Below are 16,968 nucleotides of genomic sequence, written 5' to 3' on the forward strand. Positions count from 1 at the left end.
CTTCCCCGTCTCCCCCTTCCACGAGTTGGTGGGTCCATTTGTTTCCTGTTGTCCTTGCGACACGGTACGTTGATGTTTTGAGAGATGGTCTGCAGGCGTGCAGACCGACGAAGTCGTGGTCGTAGGGCAGGATTACATTTAACACTCCGACGACATGCCGATGTTCGCCGTACTTGACTAACCCTGAACTTCAGCGAAACTCAAGATACTTTAGCCGACGTTTCACAGAGCTTACCGAGCTTACCGAGTTTTCAGGAAATTACTTTGAACGCCACTATTGATTCAATCGAAGGCCAAGTTACGCGTTGTACTTCATTTCGCACCGTTTCACCCAATCACTAATCAAGGGTCTTGAGGCGGGATCAAATATCCAGTGCGAACGCTATCGGGATACGAACTCGATGGCTTGACTGTATGCTTCTATCATGAATGAGCATGGCCAGGAGGTGAGGTCTGCTGACTGAGTGGAGAATTAGAGGATCGGAGCTTCAAACCAGACTATCAGTGAATTCACGAGTCAGTGATATGATCCATCTGCGTAAACTTCAGACTCTGTGACGTATCCTAACTGCTCGGCTCACAACCACGGCCGGCCAAGCTATGTTGTCAGCTGAAAAACGGCAAACTCGCCCGACGCCGAGTCGCAATGAATTCAGCAACCACCCACGTTCCGTTTGCAGAGACGGGTGAATGCACGTGACGTCTGCCAATTTGAAATAGTGCGTACCACTGAATCCGGTTGTTTGGACCAAAGGCTTTTGGCAAACAACGTCGAAGCTAATGACAAGGTGCTTCCGAGCAAGTCCGAGCAAGTTTGTGCAGCGTGCAGCATGATACTGGTGTGCCGCTACTACCGCAGTTCGAAAAGTCTGATACCATTTGTATCCAGGTCAGAAGATCGTTGGCGCTGGGACTATGCTATCGGTAGGTCTCGTTCATAGATGTCAAGTAATTGGATATTGACAAGTTCTTCACCATGTCAGGTGTCCACGTTCAACTCGTCACTATTACTACTCCGGTTGCGTCGGCTCTACTTTTTTAATATCTGGACCTCAGGTTCTCTAAGCTAGATCCAACACGGAAACATGGAGGACGCCCCCCTCTGGCTCCGCCAATCTCTAGAGTCTAGATTTCTCTTAGGAATCATACCACTTGGACGCTCCCTAACTCTGTGGGCCCATCTTGCATCTTTCATGCTGGCTGTTGTTGATATAATGTGCTCAATGGAAATATTGTCCAAATTTGGTTCGAACCGCAATCGAACTGTAATCATGTGGGCCGGCACCGTTGCTCCCCCACCAACCTCATGTACTGACGCGGCGAGTTACAATCGGGACAATTTATGAAATTCAAGAACTGATGACGCAAAACACGTCACTGAACAGTGTCATATACGGCCAGGCTCCTTCATCTCAAGCAACTGCTGCACAGTGTTCGGGTCATGACAGCCTGGATGGAAAATGACATCACCTCTGACAGGCTAATACATGTGCCGTAGCCTTATAGAGATCGTGCGGTAAGAAGAGCGATCAAGAATCATGGTCCGTAGGCAGGGAAAGAGTACTAGGTCAATAATGAACATGCCCCTTGCGCTTTAATGAAGACGGCTAGAATGGAATCTGGCACATGATATTCCAGAGCCGCCACTCAAGACCGGAACTCAGGTAATGGGCAATGTTGATACCAGCATCTGGAGCGTAACGCAGCCTTCAGGCAGGTATAAAGGTCGCAACTTATCCTGCCGTTAATATCAGCCTCTATCTCTCACTCAATACTCAGCAGAATAAACTTTCAATACATCTCACACCATGCTACCTTCTGGCGATTACAAAATTCAGAATTTTCTGCATACCGACAGGTTTATCCACATGAAAGCCGACGGCACAGTTGTTGGCTATGAGGAGGCTGACATTGTACGCATTGCATCATTGGCGTAGATTCTATACTCATCAATGCCCATAGGTCCACCTCAATGTCACGAACGCAGCTATGGGTCTTGGGACTCTTTTTGATAAATTGAGGAACAAGTATATTGTCATCGATAATGAGGTTTGTTCATCTTGTGTTGATATGCAAGAGATTTCTAACGGCGTGAAATGATAGACAGGTAACGTCGTGGGCTGCGACGATTCCCAGGAGCTCCAGTTCTCCACCGAGGGCGACAAAAAATATATGTGGGTATGATCATTGTTGCTGGCAACGAAAATTCATTCGCCCCCTTTATCTGTAGAATCCATATCATGAACGTCGACGAAGTGTGGCTCCTCAATAAAGGCAAAGACTGGACCCCGGTTTGTTTGTTGTGATTTTTCAAAGGGGCTTTATAACTGATGTCGCTCTAGATCGTTACTGCTCCGGCTCCTCCCCCGGGTGTTCAGGACTACGAGAGGAAGTACTGGCTATTCGCAGAGGTATGTTGAGGTGTGTCAGAATGCAAGGAGGCCTGGTTGCTGTTACTGTAACTCGTCGCATCGAATGCTTGTATGATTATTCATCAGTCGTGATGTATGGAAGAAATTTTGTGACGCAGGATAGTGAGATGTACGGGTAGCATGAAATCAGAAAAACCACAGTTATTGAGCTTTTTCGGCAACCTCACCGTTGTCTTTGTCTCAGCACACCGAGTTGCTATCCCGTACGGTATTTTGGTAGCTCGTGGAGTATAGCCTGATGAAGAAAGAATTGTTTCGGCAGCAGATGGCGAGTCGGTCCTGACTGCAATATCCTGCCCCTCTAGTACCGCCAGGAAGTTAACCATGGCCCAGATTTCGGCTGAAGGCGTAGAGAACCTGATGCGTTATGTCAATCTGAAATGCGAGCCCATGGCAGTGCATTTCGACGCACGTTTTATTGGTCGATTGCGCATACTTCGATGGGCCAGGCTTCTATGACAGGCCAACTAAATCATTTTTCCGACAATTTCGCGAGTGCAGCGCGGCTGAAGCCTAATATCTCAGCGGGTAAATGATGTACCTAACATCTGTTCACCTACCCATGGACAGTCAGCACCAATTAAGTACCGGCTGCGAGCCTGGGCGGAAATCTGACCCTTGACAGCGACGCGGTATTTGTCAATCTGAAGCTCTCATGATCCTTGTTGTACCGATGCGTTACACTAAGGTGGCTTTGCAGTAGATGCGAAGAAGAACAGGGTCAAAGCGAAGGTTGGTTGCTACTGTCGCGCTGGCTGTAAAGTGACAAGCTGCATTAACTTGCAGAGCATTGATTTGACGTGCTGCGTGTACATGAAGTGTTAGTGCTATGGTAGATTTAGCAATGTAAGGATGGAGTACTTATTGTCTTCACTCATCAACGCTTCAAGCTTCAGCCATGGTCTGCCTGGAGAGACGAATTCGTATGTAAAAGCCTGACAGGGTCGATAATGCAATGATATTCGAACAACGCAATTTTCCTTTTACAATTCCGCGATGAAGCGGACGCCTATATATAGTCTGTTAGACTGTTTTGCAATCAGTCAACTTCGCAGTCTTGGACTGGAGTATACCACATCAACAAAAAACTCGCGAGCAAGTCGTCTGTTAAACTTTCAAGCTTCGAGCAATAGATGGCATCTACACAGGTTCCGACCTCGCTATCTTCATTCCCAGAAGAGCTTCTCGCTCGTATACTTGCGTATTGTGTAATTCCTCCTCAAGTATTCCCAGTTCGTCCACCTTGGCACATCCAACCAATATTCTTTCCATGTCCCTCATCCTTAGCCCGTCCGACACCCTACACTAGTACACGTGCCCGATTTTCGCCCTTGCTTGTTTCCCGGCAGTTCCTCCGCATCGGTACTCCCATATATTATCAGACCCTCCACCTTCCGACGGCTGCCCATGCTGCCCGCGTACTCGAGACGCTTGTCGCCCAGCCGGTTCTTGCTGGTGCAGTACGTCGTGTTGTGCTGGGCTGCGTGTCGCTAGAGGGCGCTCGTGTACTTCGGGCGTGTGAAAGGATCGAAGATGTGGATATTTGTATAGATGTTTACGAAGCTAATCCTCAGGGAGATGCAGCAGATGATCAGGATGCCCAAGCCCTATGCGACGCACTAGACCAAATAGACTTGAAGCATCTTACCATTCGCAGAACTTCAGATGCTTATCTCACACTTACGCGCCCAAAATACCTTCTTGAGCGCATTGCAAAGGCTGTACCCGGCTGGTTTAACCTTGTATGAGACTCTATTTTCCGTATCGATCGCTGCATACTGATTCGTAATGTTCTCAGGAGTCCGCTCACTACGCTCTCAAAATCAGTTCGACACCAGCCACCAGGCCTTTGGCTGAGGCTCTGAGCCATGCCCCCAAGCTACGCAGTCTTAAAGGGCAACTACCGGCGATATGGAATGACTTGTTCCTCACCATCTCTAAAAACCCGACTCTCGAACAAATCGCATTGTACGTAGAAGGTGTAGATGGGATTTTGCATACAACCATGTACATGATGGAGGCTAGGAAACACGCACACCTGAGCGAACTGATCAAAATTGGAACGTGAGTGCTGTCGTACTCGTCCTTGTACCTAAGTATATCTTGGTTTACAGGTCATTTATCCGAACGAGGGCACATACAACTGCTGCTGCATTGCCGAGTCCACCGTCAACAAGACCATCGACTCCTCTGAGCGCCAGCAGAGTGAAGGAGGTAGCTGCTGAGCTCATGACTCCTGGGCTAAGCCACAACATGTCCCTCCCTGTAGCGAGAAGTTCGCATGTATCATGATCGCTTTCTACCACATATTTCGCATCGAACATTATTTCTCACATATGCAATTTCCTCTCAACACCTCACGAAGGCGCGGGTGACTTCCATCACAACACATGTTCCCCGCGCAATGATGATTTTTGTAACGCCCTCACGCCTACATGGACTTTTATTTTGATATGGCACGTTCTCCTTTCTTATCACCGGAACTTATTCCCTGTGGTGAAGGTCTTGTCGCGCAAGCGTAGTTGGTCTGGCACTTCTGCATTTGCACGCTCGTTCTTATTCTTGTTATTTTGTCCAGGCATTGTGATCACAAGCTAGGCTAATAGCTAGAAATGATTTACATACACTCAAAATTATCACGAGTTGTGAAATAACGGTTGACTCAGAAGAACCAGTGGTTTAGTAGTACTGAGTAGGCCTTTTAAAAGAGAATTCAGAAATCACGTTGTATGCACCCGTTCATAGTGATGGCATTGATGCGTGATATTCTGTATACACGGGCATAACTGTAGCACACGTATTTGCTGTGATTCGAGGGCACAATCACTTGATTGCGCCATCTTATTAAGTGGACTGTAGTCTATGAGGAGGTCAGGAAACCGCTGCCGGATCGGCGATAGCAGCGTGCTAAACACCGCGAGAGCTTTGTTTTTCTATTCAGAGAAGCTTTTCATCCCTGGCGGGGTCAAGGATCGGCTGAAAGGGTAAGATGAAAATAGGAATCTTTGATTTCGAGGGGAATAATCATGCGCTGCTCTGGTAGTCGATCGTTAAGCATCCCAGTCACTCCAACATCCACCGTAGTAGGAATGCCGTTTCGTACAGCGGAAAAAGATGCTGCCCGTAGCGAGAGGTTTTCCTTCCTATACTCTGGTCTCTCTTGGGGAGCGGAGACCAGGCGATAGCCACAGAGGTGGGTACAGCGGAGTACCATCGAGACTGCTTGACGGCACAGTCTTGAGACCAATCCGAGGACGATGAGGTGAAAGGGATGAGTGAGATAACAGGCGATCTCTCGCCAAAGTTCAAGAGGCAGCGTTGGACAGATGGTGGTGGGTGGCATATCGTCACTTCTATCAGCTCTCTGAACGAGGGATTCCTTCAGGTAAATGCCACTGTACCGCACATAATGACAAGCCTCCAAAGCACGCCGAAAAAGTGCGGGGTCGATGCGATATCCAAGGCGAGCGAGAGCAGTGATGCCTGGCGTTGAAGGTGAATCAGCGTAGAATGATGGTAAAAATTGGAGGGCGCTCGTGTGGCTGAATGACATCGTGTGTGCGTTTTTGACGACTTTGACGACTGCACAATGGAAGACAGAAAACGCGATTCCAAAGTAATGACCAGAATGATTCGTCTGCTCCAAGATCACGTTGATCAGACGTGACACAGAAGCCTGTAGGCATCGCTCGTCATATAGATGTGTTGCGATGTAGACAACAGTGTCTTCGCGAACCCACGTGAACTCCTTTCTTTTCAGCTTGCAATGGTAAATGCACTGTATGTCGTCGAACATCTGAGGAATAAATGTAATGCTGGCCATGAAGCATGCAATTGACCATTGATCGTCCGTGATCTGGTTGTGGTCGTTTAAAAGCTCTATTTCGTAGATTTCCCTGCCAATGGCTGAGCTAAACATGCACTGCCCAATCATGACTTCTAGCAATGTGACCCGAACGTGCTCGTCTTGAGAAAGGCCGTCACTGACGGCGAGCAGATCACTCAGAGCCACTTGAGATCCGGTGCACATCAAAGACTGGTACGTCTCGAGTTCAGAATTGTGGACAATTGGCGGTGTTGGTTTTTTGTATCTGTTCTCCGGGGGACATTCTAACGGGCAAGCTGCGTGGCCGTAATGATCTGCAGTGATGCCATCATCGGAGATGTATTGGAGAAAAACGGCGTCATCTGGGAGACATTCCAAGGAGAAAAAAGGCATGCCGCACACATGGAAGATATTGCGATCAAGATCAATCTCGTAGGTCCAGCCACAAGGTTCTGGCCGCAGCTGGGAGGGCCCATGGAAATTTTCATCACCACCTTCTATCAGTAATAGAGAATGCGAAGGGCTCTTCAACCCGTCCAGCATCTCTCCAAACACTTTCTGATAGGTCGCGATGGCATTGGGCTGCCGTATATACTGAAGCACCTTTAAGCCAAGCCACTCTGGATAACCACTATTGCCGTGGTGTGAAAGATAATACATGTTCCGATAGCGGACCACGTAGTGCCCGTTGGTTCCCATACCTGCAGGTCAACTGAAGAGAAGTGGACTCCGGTGGTTTCAAGCGTCTAGTTATGTGGATGATTAGAGGAAAAGATGAGTGGCGTGTGATGGACGGTTTTTAAGTCGACTTGGTCATTATATAAGCACGAGATCTGGCGCGCTGAGTCGAAAGATGATGTGTGGACTTACGATCAACCGGCCGTCAGAGGATGGTACCAAGGTTAAACATTTGAAGCTTTTTGACTAGTTTTGATTTTTTTGTGTGATGTAACATTTAGGCTATTAAGTAGTATATCATTAGAAGTTAGAACGGGACAAATGTGACTTTCAGCTCCGGATACTCAAACACCATAGAAGAAACGCCAGTAACCTGGAAGCAGATGAGCGAGCGCGTACCACAGCTGGTATGAGTCCATTGTCAGCTTCACTCGGTGTGCTCCTAAGCAATATTTTGACTCACACTATAACATTTGCAGGACTGCTTATCGGCGCCTACCGTGTTGTACATCACGAACCGCACTCCTACAAATGCGCCATAAAGTACAAATGCAGTGGTAGAGAGCGCATCTATCTTCCAGATACAACTCAAGGCATATGACCAGAGGGGAAGACCGAACATCATTGAAAAGCGTGCGGCTTTGGGGAACATTGTGGGTAGCGTGTGCCTGCCAGTGAGGCGATCGCCCTCTTCGTCCTTAAAATCTTGCGCATGAAGCGTAGTCGCAAAGACTATCGAGCTAAGTGCGACCGCCAAAGCACCAGCCTTGTCGATGCACGAGTTGCGAGGACCTGTACACTTGATGAGCAAAATGATAGATTTTTTGTGACTAGATAGATTTACCGGTAGCGACGGTTGCTCCGACCTCCAGACACCCACCAAGGATGGCTGTGAGTGCATTCTTCGACAATCCCATTCTATCACCGTGAAGTTCGTTGTACCAGATTGTCAACGCTGCAAAAACGGTGCTGGCCAGCATAGCCTGAGTGCCGTACCAAAACGATAGCAGCAAGCAAACTGGGACCATCACCCAGCGCATATCAGCTGCGCTGTCGACAGAAATGCGACCAGCAGGTATCGGACGGGAGGGCTTGTTCTTGCGGTCCTCCTCCGGATCTTGGATCTGGTTTGCAATGTTGAACTGCAATAAGTGGAACCATATCCACAAAGGGGCATTCCAAGCATGGGTGGGGTTGTATTTGGGAGCCGCAGATAATGCGAATATAGTCTGAAAAGTGTAATTGAACAAGGGGGCGAAAGGTACTATAGTTTGCACATACGACAGGTATCAGAGTGGTTCTGATATCATTTTTTGTAAAAAGGAAGACCGTCTCGAAATGGCGAGCGATGCTATCAGCGCGAGCAGTGAGAACTTGAGAGAACATTGTGACTTGTTGAATGCCTAGATTGTGTGTCGGGTCCATACCTTTATACCTCGAATGTGCGCCTGAAAGAACGCGAGCCATCGGTCAGTATGGCAAAAGTCATGCCGGGAGTATACGATGATTTCAAAGGCTGCGTCGCGGGATTTCAGGACACCAAACCGGTTGTGAATCACTAGTCCCGGCGCCACCCGAGGCTGTGAAATCACAAGTGCCCCGTCTCCTGGTGAGGAGGATATGAACCAGCTGACTTCAACGAGTTCTACACAGAAGGCAAGCCCGACGTTGCGGCTATGCATTCGTGAGAAATGACTCTCGGAGTACCCCTGAACCGTCAAACCCGGAGACACCCTTATGTGGATGATGACAGAGTCTACAAAAGTCATTTTTACGTATCACCGGCAGCTAAGTGAAGGAACCTTAGAACGTTCGCTGGGGAGGGTCTGACAGGTGATGTGCTCATAGTACTATCCTATAGTTGGTCAACGATTGATGACATCATATTGTATTACTGATACACTCACTATCCAAACATGTCAAATCCGAGTAAGTAGGAACTATAGATTCTTACATAAAGAACTTCCCCGACAAGTGCCTGATGTGCAGCGCGAGGGGGAGATAGGTAGTATAGACACGCAGCCACCAGGGGGAGCTGATGTGCGGACACCTAATAAACCACTCGAAAATAAAAATGAACGCATGGTAGAGGATGACGTACCAATATCACAAAGTGACGAGAATAAGAACTCATCTAGAGGAAGAACCGTTAGAAACGATTCTCCAAGTAGAAAACGGACTCGCTCACCTGAAGATACACTGCCCAGAAGAACTCGGAGAAAAGTAATAAGGCAAAATTGTCGTCAATTAAACGATCCAGCTAGAGAATGGGCTTACCTTGACGAAAGCGGTATGAGGAAGAAATAGAGCTAACCCAAACAGAAGCGGACGTTATAATGAAAGCCATAGCTGATAATGGCAGCTTCGATCCTACCGAACCACATACACTGAATGAAGCGAAAGCATCAGTAAACTGGTCAAAGTGGGAGGAAGCTATAAACGCGGAACTTACACAATTGCACGAAATGCGCACCCTTACATCTCCTATTGCGAGAAATAACAACGAGACGTTCATCTAATCTCTCTCGCTCATATTCCTATTCACAACAGGTTGGCTTGAAAGACCACCGCCGTGCAGTACACTCAATATCGAGGACGAGGCAGTTGCGGGAGTAATCGATTGAGCAGATCCTCAAGAAGTCATAGTGAACGATTCTATAGCAAGTAAATTTGGCTTGAACCGCCTCTACTATAATAACGCGTGTTTACCGCAATGTAATTGTGACTTTACAGTTCGGATGCCACTGGCTTGATTTATTGATGAATGATTACCGAAAAGAACGACAGCCTGGGTGTGTCGGAAATGGCTCCCGGCGACCTCGTGGTGAGATTTTCGTAGTACTGTGAACCGCTACTTCCGAGATCGAGATTCGACAGTGTCGACAAAGATCAGCGCAAGTACATCACATTTTGTTGCACTATGTAATTCATGAAAGTTGAATTATGGCAGATGACTTATAAGAGGATACGCACCACAGAATACTCTTGTCTGTGAGGAAGCAAACCACCATAGGTTGTTGTCCGAGGTTTCCTATAGCTAGTCCACGGTTAAAGTGGCCGTATTAAATTCTTTCTTAGTGGTCAACCTGTCTACGAAGCGATATACGCAAACACGACGGATTGATCTCCAGTCCAGTCAATCGGCATGAGATGAAATGATGAAGAGACGTGAACCACGAAGATTACAAGAATGATTGTGACTGAGAGCTTGAGAAACGACTAAATGAAGAGATGCGCTTAGCGCTGTTGCTCTCACGCAAATGGATGGTCCGTGCACGCTCAGCCCAGTATAAAATCTGACCGGATAGGACTATGATTCTTCATACTTACCTTGATGGCACAGGCTTCTTCATGTCTCAGGTTCGTGGGCCGTGAAGACCTTTCATAGCACGGCGACCTTGTCCTCAGAGGGTGTCTGCGGTTTGTATGGGCTTCGGCTCATGCACCGTCTCAATATTTTCCCGTCCCACCACGGCCACTCTGGCTGGGTGGGCCTTGCTTTTTGCTGTTTTGCCGTCCTAACCCTAACCCTAGTTCTCTTTATTAGGAATCTTTTTTTGAGAATATTCTCGTACGCTCTACATCATGATACGTAACAATAGAATAGAATAGAATTTCTATGCTTCTTGCTCATTGTCGATGGCGTGGCGGGCTCAGCGTGCTATTGCCAGGTATCAGCTTTACCATGCTTTCGACTTTTTTGAAGAATGATCCTTTGACCATAAACGCGTCGCAGACTCTGATGCGAGCCTCTACTCTTGAACTTGGCACGCGCACAATCCTCCGACTTGACCGGGTCACTTGAAGGTACGTATTTTATGGACGCCAGTATCATTTATCCTGCACTGTTTCTCACTTTCACCAGTGACTGTAATACTGTGTTGCCCGCACTCGCTGACGAGTGAAACCTGCTTCTACCACCGACCGTCAGGCGATGATGAAAGAAGCCAAAGGTAAGAGTCACATGTCAGAGTCGCTCGTATGTTTAACTCCAACTCAACATACGATAGATAGGTTGTAGATCGCTTCTATCTGAGCTTGATGGGCGAGTCAAACCGATTGATCATTATCTTCGCTTTCACACCCATTTTAGTCGAGTCCTCGGAATAGAGCTTGTTGGCACTGACCAGATAATCAAAGACACATGCGAGAGGGGGCGGGCGTGAGACCAGTCAAGAAGTCATAGACTCTTACACAATGACAGTGGTCATCAACCGCTCTACATGAGTAATATGAGTATATATTCAGACTACGGTGGGTGGCACATTCACCTACTCACTGAACTCGCTATCATGACTTGGAACTTTCCCGCGGTATCTGTCCGACTGGATGGCCTTATAGATTTTCTGCAGTGTCTTTCCTTTTTACATTTTCTACGACTCACTTAACTTCGGCGATGTTACAGATAATATCCCCATCGGAACGTGGCCTGCCAGCATTTAAACGCTTTTGGCCGCTGTTTCCGCTGTCTCTGATGACCTCTCCCACTTCCCCTACCGTGGTTCCCACAGAACCTATCACTGTCTACGTCAATTACTACAAACGTGACTCCGCTGACGACGAAGATGCAGTCAATGCAGCTGTTGCGCTTATAAATGATCCCACGCTGATTCTTTCGAAGCTCACGCATTTCAATTGCAGTACTTGGGTGCAAAGACCGAAAAGAGTCAGGGTTCTATATTGTTCTCTCGCCGGTTACTAGCTGCTAAACGAACTTCCAGCCTGCTACCAGTCAGCCAATGATCACACGCCAGCACCCACCCAGCTGCAGCGTCTCTTGGCACCGATCCATTGGACAAAAGATATGACTTTCATCCGGCATCGTACGGTAGCCACGATTGGTGAGGGGTATTAAATGTGCTTTCGATAAGGTCTCATCCATCTTCCGCCCTTCCAAGCCATGCTACTGCTGCCTTACCAGCCCATCTATGATAACACGCGGCTCGTCCTCAGTGTCACGACTTGTCTTGTGGTGGTAACAGTGATTGCTCGGGCTTATCGTTCTAGATCAAGGAATGGCCTTCCTCTCCCACCTTCCCCTCCCAATTGGAGACTTATGGGACACTTCCTTCCCCTTCGCCAGTAAGGATTCCCATCTACTATTGTTTTTGAATGCTAATCCTGTCTTATCGGTGGTTAGTCCATTTCTTACTGTAGCAGAATGGGTTGACGAATGCGGTCCTGTAATTACCATTCGCGCAGGAACTGAGAAAGTCGTTATGATCGGCCGCTACAAAGTTAGTTTCTCTACTCTGAGTTGTCATCCAGGCTCAACTTTCTGCTGTAGGCAGCGGTGGGCATTATGGAGAAGCAGGGCAGAGCGCTGGCTGATCGTCCTCCCATGAATTCTGGGCAAATGATCACCGGCGGATTGGCCATCGGTCTTGCACGCATTGGGGACAGGTGGCGTCGGATGCGTAAGTTCGTAGTTTGCGTGCCGTCGCAGAAAAGCCGCTATCTGACATTGCAACGTGATACAGAGCAGTTCATACGCATCTCCAACCCAAGGCAGCCGAGGCGTATCAGCCTTTGCAGATGTCATTTGCGAAGAACACGGTCCTTAACATTCTCGATGATCCATCCAACTTCCAGGGCCACGTGTTAAGGTAAGTACTTTCCTAGGTCTGGGGTATATTACTTACGAATATTTTGAAGTTACGCTGCAACGACGGTTTTGAAAGTGGCATATGGGAAGGATACACCCACGTCTGCGGCTGACCCCGAAGTCAGAGCGATTCATCACTACATGACTGTATTCCGGACAGTCCTGCAACCTGGAGCTTACTGGGTGGACACGATTCCCTGGCTCAGATACCTTCCTTGGTACGGCAGAGAATTAAACAGTGAGTTTGAGGTTAGCCGGAAAGTCTACTTTGGTCAGATGAACCGCTTGAAACAACAATTGGTACGCATGTCTGATCTGCCAGTTCTCGCATGTTATCTCAACTATCCCACAGCAGAGTAATGTAGACGCTGGTCCTTCGTTCGGGAGATATGTGCTAGAAAATGAACATCTCCTTGGCTTATCAGAATTGGAGGCGCATTATCTTCCTGGCACCTTTTTTGCAGCTGGAAGCCATTCGGTGAGGCCTGGTTTATTGTTTCCGACGATATGTGGCTGATATCAAGTATTAGACTGCTGCGGCAATATGCACGGTGCTAATGGCAGCGGCATGCTTTCCCGAGGAGCAAGCGAAAGTCCGGGCTGAGCTTGATGCGGTTGTGGGAAGGCACCGAGGTAGTTCCGTAGCATTTCATTGCATGGTCGATTCAATGATTTCTCCACGACAGCACCGACCTTCGCTGATCAACAATCTCTTCCTCTCCTGCACGCTTTTATCTCCGAGGCTCTCAGATGGAGACCGGTGAGTCCCAATGGTGAGTATGTTTATTGTTGGTCCCATACCTGAATTTCACATCGTTCATACTGCAGGGGTTCCTCACCGAACAACACAAGACGTGTTCTGGGCGAGTGCTCTTTGAATAATTTCTCGTGCGAATGATAATCTGATATTCACTTGGCAGGAAAACTACTGCATTCCCGCCGGAACTACGGTACTAGGTAGCAATTGGTAAATGTCGTCCTTCAATTTGCGAACGTCTTGACAATTACCTTGTCAGGGCCATCTCGAAAGATCCGGAAGTTTACCCTGATCCTGACGTGTTCAAGCCTCAGCGTTGGATGAATGACCAAGGTGAATTGAGAGATGATATCACATTTTTTGTTTATGGGTTTGGTCGACGGTAAGCAGGGTCGTCTTTCGGGATATTCTATTTGATTGTCTGTCATTCCAGTATATGCCCCGGTATACACCTTGCGAACAGGTAAATGTATCCTTTCATGTACATAATCTTCTGAGCTCATTTCGAGCGGTGCAGATCGGTGTGGATCAACTCGGTCCTTCTGTTTTGGGCCTTCCAGCTCACTCTAGATCATACGAAGCCATTAAATGACATGGGCTTCATGGATCTGGTGTCACCACGTGTCTCTTGCCCTATCGTGTTTACACCGAGAGTTCCAGACGTGGAGCTCAGGCACATCATGCATAGGTATGCTGAGGTCGACTCGGAATGAGAAGCCACTATGAATATCCCTCTATACCTCGCAGTATGAGATTTCAATTTTCAGCACGATCCAAAGTATGTGTTGTGTAATGTATGTCGTTAAATATCGTTGAATGAAGTGTTTTTCTTCTTTTTGGAGATCGCGTGCAGGTCTATCACATTATTACATAGGGAAGGAACTAGATACGTGCCTTTGAAAGCTGCCTTGAACAATGAAGAACCGAAGAGGCTTCAGATTTCATTATTATTTTGATGATATGGATGACCTCGGGCCACCTATTGTCACCAACTCCCGCATTAATTATATCTATTTTCGCGAAACTATCATGACTTGGAAAAAAAGCCATGAAGTTTGTCATATTTAGTCCAGCTTTACATCATAGGAGAGAGGGTTTTTTTGATGCTTGATCACGCACTTCAATCGTACTCGCGCGTAAAGACTCAAAATAATCAAGCTTCCGTGCCTTTCTCTCACTGGTTACTGGGTGACTTGGGCTAAATAATCCGGATTATCATAAACCGGAGTTCAAAAAAAAATGAAAATGAGTGAGTCTGTAGGATAATCTGTAAAAAATACTAAACCGCAGACCAATAGATAGCTAGTACAGAATATCGACCGCATCCACTACTGATATGGACTCGGATGATTTTTTCTAAAGAACGAAGCAGAGTTGCGACAGCAAGAAGATGATGTGGCCCAAGGTTCAGAGATTCGGCTCGTCACAAAGCATCCAAATCAGTTAGTGTTGTTGGCAGAATGCTGCCATTCTGCCAGTGGCAATTGCCAAGCGGCAATTGCCGGCAGTAGGTCAAGGGTGGTTGGCAGAAGTCGGCAGAAATACGATGACCTAGTATTTGTTCCTACTAAAAACAATAAAAATTTGACATGTGGCCTAGAAGCCCAAGGGCCATTCTGTCCAAAAACTTGTGTCCGACCACTTTGTTAGTAGTTACTGGGGAGAAAGTCAAAATTTGGTCAAAAACAACTCAAATAACTACTTTTTCACATGCAACTGCTGCTCGGCACAAACATCTAATTGACTGAAAAATACAAGGGGGCAGCAGACATAAAGTTTCTGACACGGACTCACAAAAGTTGAGTGGCCAGGACCCCGAAAACGAGTCGAATACTATACCATACTGTACAATACTCGACCGCTGAAATTTCACCAAGTCCCACACACCACGTATACGTATACGTAGTGAATTGTAAGTAAGTAATAACTTCAAAACACAGTTTGATGGCAAGGCAAATAGTGTGATATTAAATCGTGCATCGTGCATTTACATATAACTATTATGATTGGTCTAGTAAGGTGATAGTAGAAAGTAGCTTTGATGTACCGTATGTGCGTGAATCAATTTTAAAATTTAAGCCTTCTTCGAGCGCTTGGAACCAGTGTTACCTTGAAGTGTCTGTCGTTTGCGCTTCACTGACGAGTTTTGACTACTACTAGCACTCCCTGTAGCAGTTGCATTCGAGTCGTCCTGAGGATGAACTTCAGACCCAGCATTGTCAATCAAATCTGGTGGTATCCCGAGGCGCTCCTTCTCAAGGCGCGAGATTTCGATTTCCTTTGCAAATCCAGCAGGAAGGGAGTACGAAGCATCATGAGAACTGGTGATGTGTTGGTGCCAACTTGGTGGATAGTGATGTGCACGGCTCGGCTTGAGGCCCTGGGCCGGCCCAAGCCGGGCCCAAATAAGCCGGGCCCAGCCCAGGCCTAAGTCACGGCCTGAGGAAGGCTTGGGCCTGGGCTTGAGTTTCGAAAAGCCTGAGCCGGCGGCCTAAGCCGTGGCTTTGGCATGTTCAGTGGCACTCACCGGAGGTACGTTTCCCGACTCTATTTTTGTCTTTCTAAGCTTCTGACTTCCATCACTTTATCAGCTTCAACTCAGATGGTCCTGCACTGTCCAACATATCCAGCAATTCACCCTCCTTCAAGGCCTTATCTCTTGTCTGTTGCTACGGAAAAGCCACGGTGAGCTGCCAGCACTATGTCCTGTGCTTTGCGAGTTTGACATAACTCACTCTACCAGGTTTCAGTTGCGCAAATCGATATTTTTAGTAAATTTAAAGCCTTTTGTGCTTCGCCTTCACAAGTGTCTGCGTGATTGCGCACCCAGTACTATCTTTCAATCGATTTATGTTGGTACGTGTCCCTCTAACATCCCTACCTGCTACCCACCCATGACAAACACAGATGCCGAGCACCGTGTTGCACGTCCCGTGCGCAAAACGAAACCTACAGCCACCCTTCTTCAGCATGCCGAGCAGGCAGCACTGCCATCCCAAACCAAGGCAATTAACGAGTTCCACGCTGCGGAGGCTGCTAAATGTGCTGCTGAACATACCTCCACTTCATCCACTACTGAAATCACGCAATCTCCACCCACCTCTCCCATACCATCAGCGCCGTCTGTGAAATGTGCGCTACGACACGATCTTCTGTTCCGGGAGCCTCAACCATCATCTCTCGTTGAGTTGGATTACCTGGACGACAATGACGAAGAAGCGGAAGCGGACGCAGAGACTGGTGATGTTGTGGATGGAGAAGAAGCTTGGGACATGATGCTTTTGGGTGATGATGCCGAGGACGTGTCGGATGTTGAGATGGACGTTTAGATATGTTGTATTCACGCTGTTGCTTGTTACTACTAGCCTACACTAATGAGCATCTGTTGGCTTCCAAAAGCCGCGGCCTGGTTGGGCCCAAGCCCCGGCTTTGGGCTGGCTTGGGCTCACGGCCTAGGCTCTGAATTTTTGTGAGCCTAAGCCCTTCGAAGCCGAGCCTAAGCCGGGGCTTTGAGCCTAAGCCGGGCCGGAACATCACTATTGGTGGACATTGTATATCCAGAAGACAGCACGGTCACCCGATGATGTTGGGCATAGTTCACAGCAAATTGATGCATTTGTTGATGGGGATGCCTTTGAGCTGTTTACAGCTGCGCTGAGACTGAACACTA

The 16,968-nt window shown here is 47.7% G+C and overlaps 6 protein-coding genes across 6 annotated transcripts; 4 read left to right on the plus strand and 2 right to left on the minus strand.

Annotated features, from left to right (window-relative positions):
- Positions 1-1,808: 1,808 nt before the first annotated feature.
- Positions 1,809-2,551, plus strand: HD556DRAFT_1311631 (uncharacterized protein; the record flags this gene model as incomplete). Its single annotated transcript, XM_041300555.1, has 6 exons — positions 1,809-1,913; positions 1,963-2,049; positions 2,104-2,174; positions 2,231-2,291; positions 2,343-2,411; positions 2,531-2,551. 6 exons carry the CDS (start codon positions 1,809-1,811, stop codon positions 2,549-2,551), a joined length of 414 nt encoding a protein of 137 aa, XP_041156199.1.
- Positions 2,552-3,565: 1,014 nt separating this feature from the next.
- Positions 3,566-4,724, plus strand: HD556DRAFT_1244331 (uncharacterized protein; the record flags this gene model as incomplete). Its single annotated transcript, XM_041298436.1, has 3 exons — positions 3,566-4,174; positions 4,231-4,496; positions 4,547-4,724. 3 exons carry the CDS (start codon positions 3,566-3,568, stop codon positions 4,722-4,724), a joined length of 1,053 nt encoding a protein of 350 aa, XP_041156200.1.
- Positions 4,725-5,397: 673 nt separating this feature from the next.
- On the minus strand, positions 5,398-6,801 carry HD556DRAFT_1244343 (uncharacterized protein; the record flags this gene model as incomplete). The annotated part of the gene is made up of 1 exon (XM_041298438.1): positions 5,398-6,801. The coding sequence occupies one exon, from the start codon at positions 6,799-6,801 to the stop codon at positions 5,398-5,400; it is 1,404 nt and encodes a 467-aa protein (XP_041156201.1).
- A 577-nt stretch (positions 6,802-7,378) lies between these two features.
- Positions 7,379-8,322, minus strand: HD556DRAFT_1244419 (UbiA prenyltransferase family; the record flags this gene model as incomplete). Its single annotated transcript, XM_041298450.1, has 3 exons — positions 7,379-7,728; positions 7,781-8,165; positions 8,218-8,322. The coding sequence occupies 3 exons, from the start codon at positions 8,320-8,322 to the stop codon at positions 7,379-7,381; spliced, it is 840 nt and encodes a 279-aa protein (XP_041156202.1).
- Positions 8,323-11,836: 3,514 nt separating this feature from the next.
- HD556DRAFT_1433874 (cytochrome P450) lies at positions 11,837-14,011 on the plus strand (the record flags this gene model as incomplete). Its single annotated transcript, XM_041305267.1, has 13 exons — positions 11,837-12,018; positions 12,077-12,173; positions 12,224-12,357; positions 12,417-12,542; positions 12,592-12,841; positions 12,894-13,019; positions 13,072-13,174; positions 13,228-13,314; positions 13,370-13,404; positions 13,462-13,508; positions 13,558-13,680; positions 13,732-13,761; positions 13,816-14,011. 13 exons carry the CDS (start codon positions 11,837-11,839, stop codon positions 14,009-14,011), a joined length of 1,536 nt encoding a protein of 511 aa, XP_041156203.1.
- A 1,638-nt stretch (positions 14,012-15,649) lies between these two features.
- HD556DRAFT_1529696 (uncharacterized protein) lies at positions 15,650-16,804 on the plus strand. Its single transcript, XM_041309421.1, has 3 exons — positions 15,650-15,983; positions 16,042-16,154; positions 16,206-16,804. The coding sequence occupies exons 1-3, from the start codon at positions 15,808-15,810 to the stop codon at positions 16,625-16,627; spliced, it is 711 nt and encodes a 236-aa protein (XP_041156204.1). The 5' UTR covers positions 15,650-15,807; the 3' UTR covers positions 16,628-16,804.
- Positions 16,805-16,968: the final 164 nt, after the last annotated feature.

This window comes from Suillus plorans (genome assembly GCF_016647745.1).
Source record: "Suillus plorans strain S12 chromosome Unknown HD556scaffold_62, whole genome shotgun sequence".
In the NCBI taxonomy this organism is placed as follows: domain Eukaryota; kingdom Fungi; phylum Basidiomycota; class Agaricomycetes; order Boletales; family Suillaceae; genus Suillus; species Suillus plorans.

Coding starts and splice junctions, on each gene's coding strand:
- HD556DRAFT_1529696 (XM_041309421.1), top strand. CDS start 15,808: ATGTTCAGTGGCACTCACCGGAGGTACGTTTCCCGACTCTATTTTTGT. Junction 15,984..16,041: donor GTTGCTACGGAAAAGCCACG/GTGAGCTGCCAG, acceptor TCACTCTACCAG/GTTTCAGTTGCGCAAATCGA. Junction 16,155..16,205: donor CTTTCAATCGATTTATGTTG/GTACGTGTCCCT, acceptor TGACAAACACAG/ATGCCGAGCACCGTGTTGCA.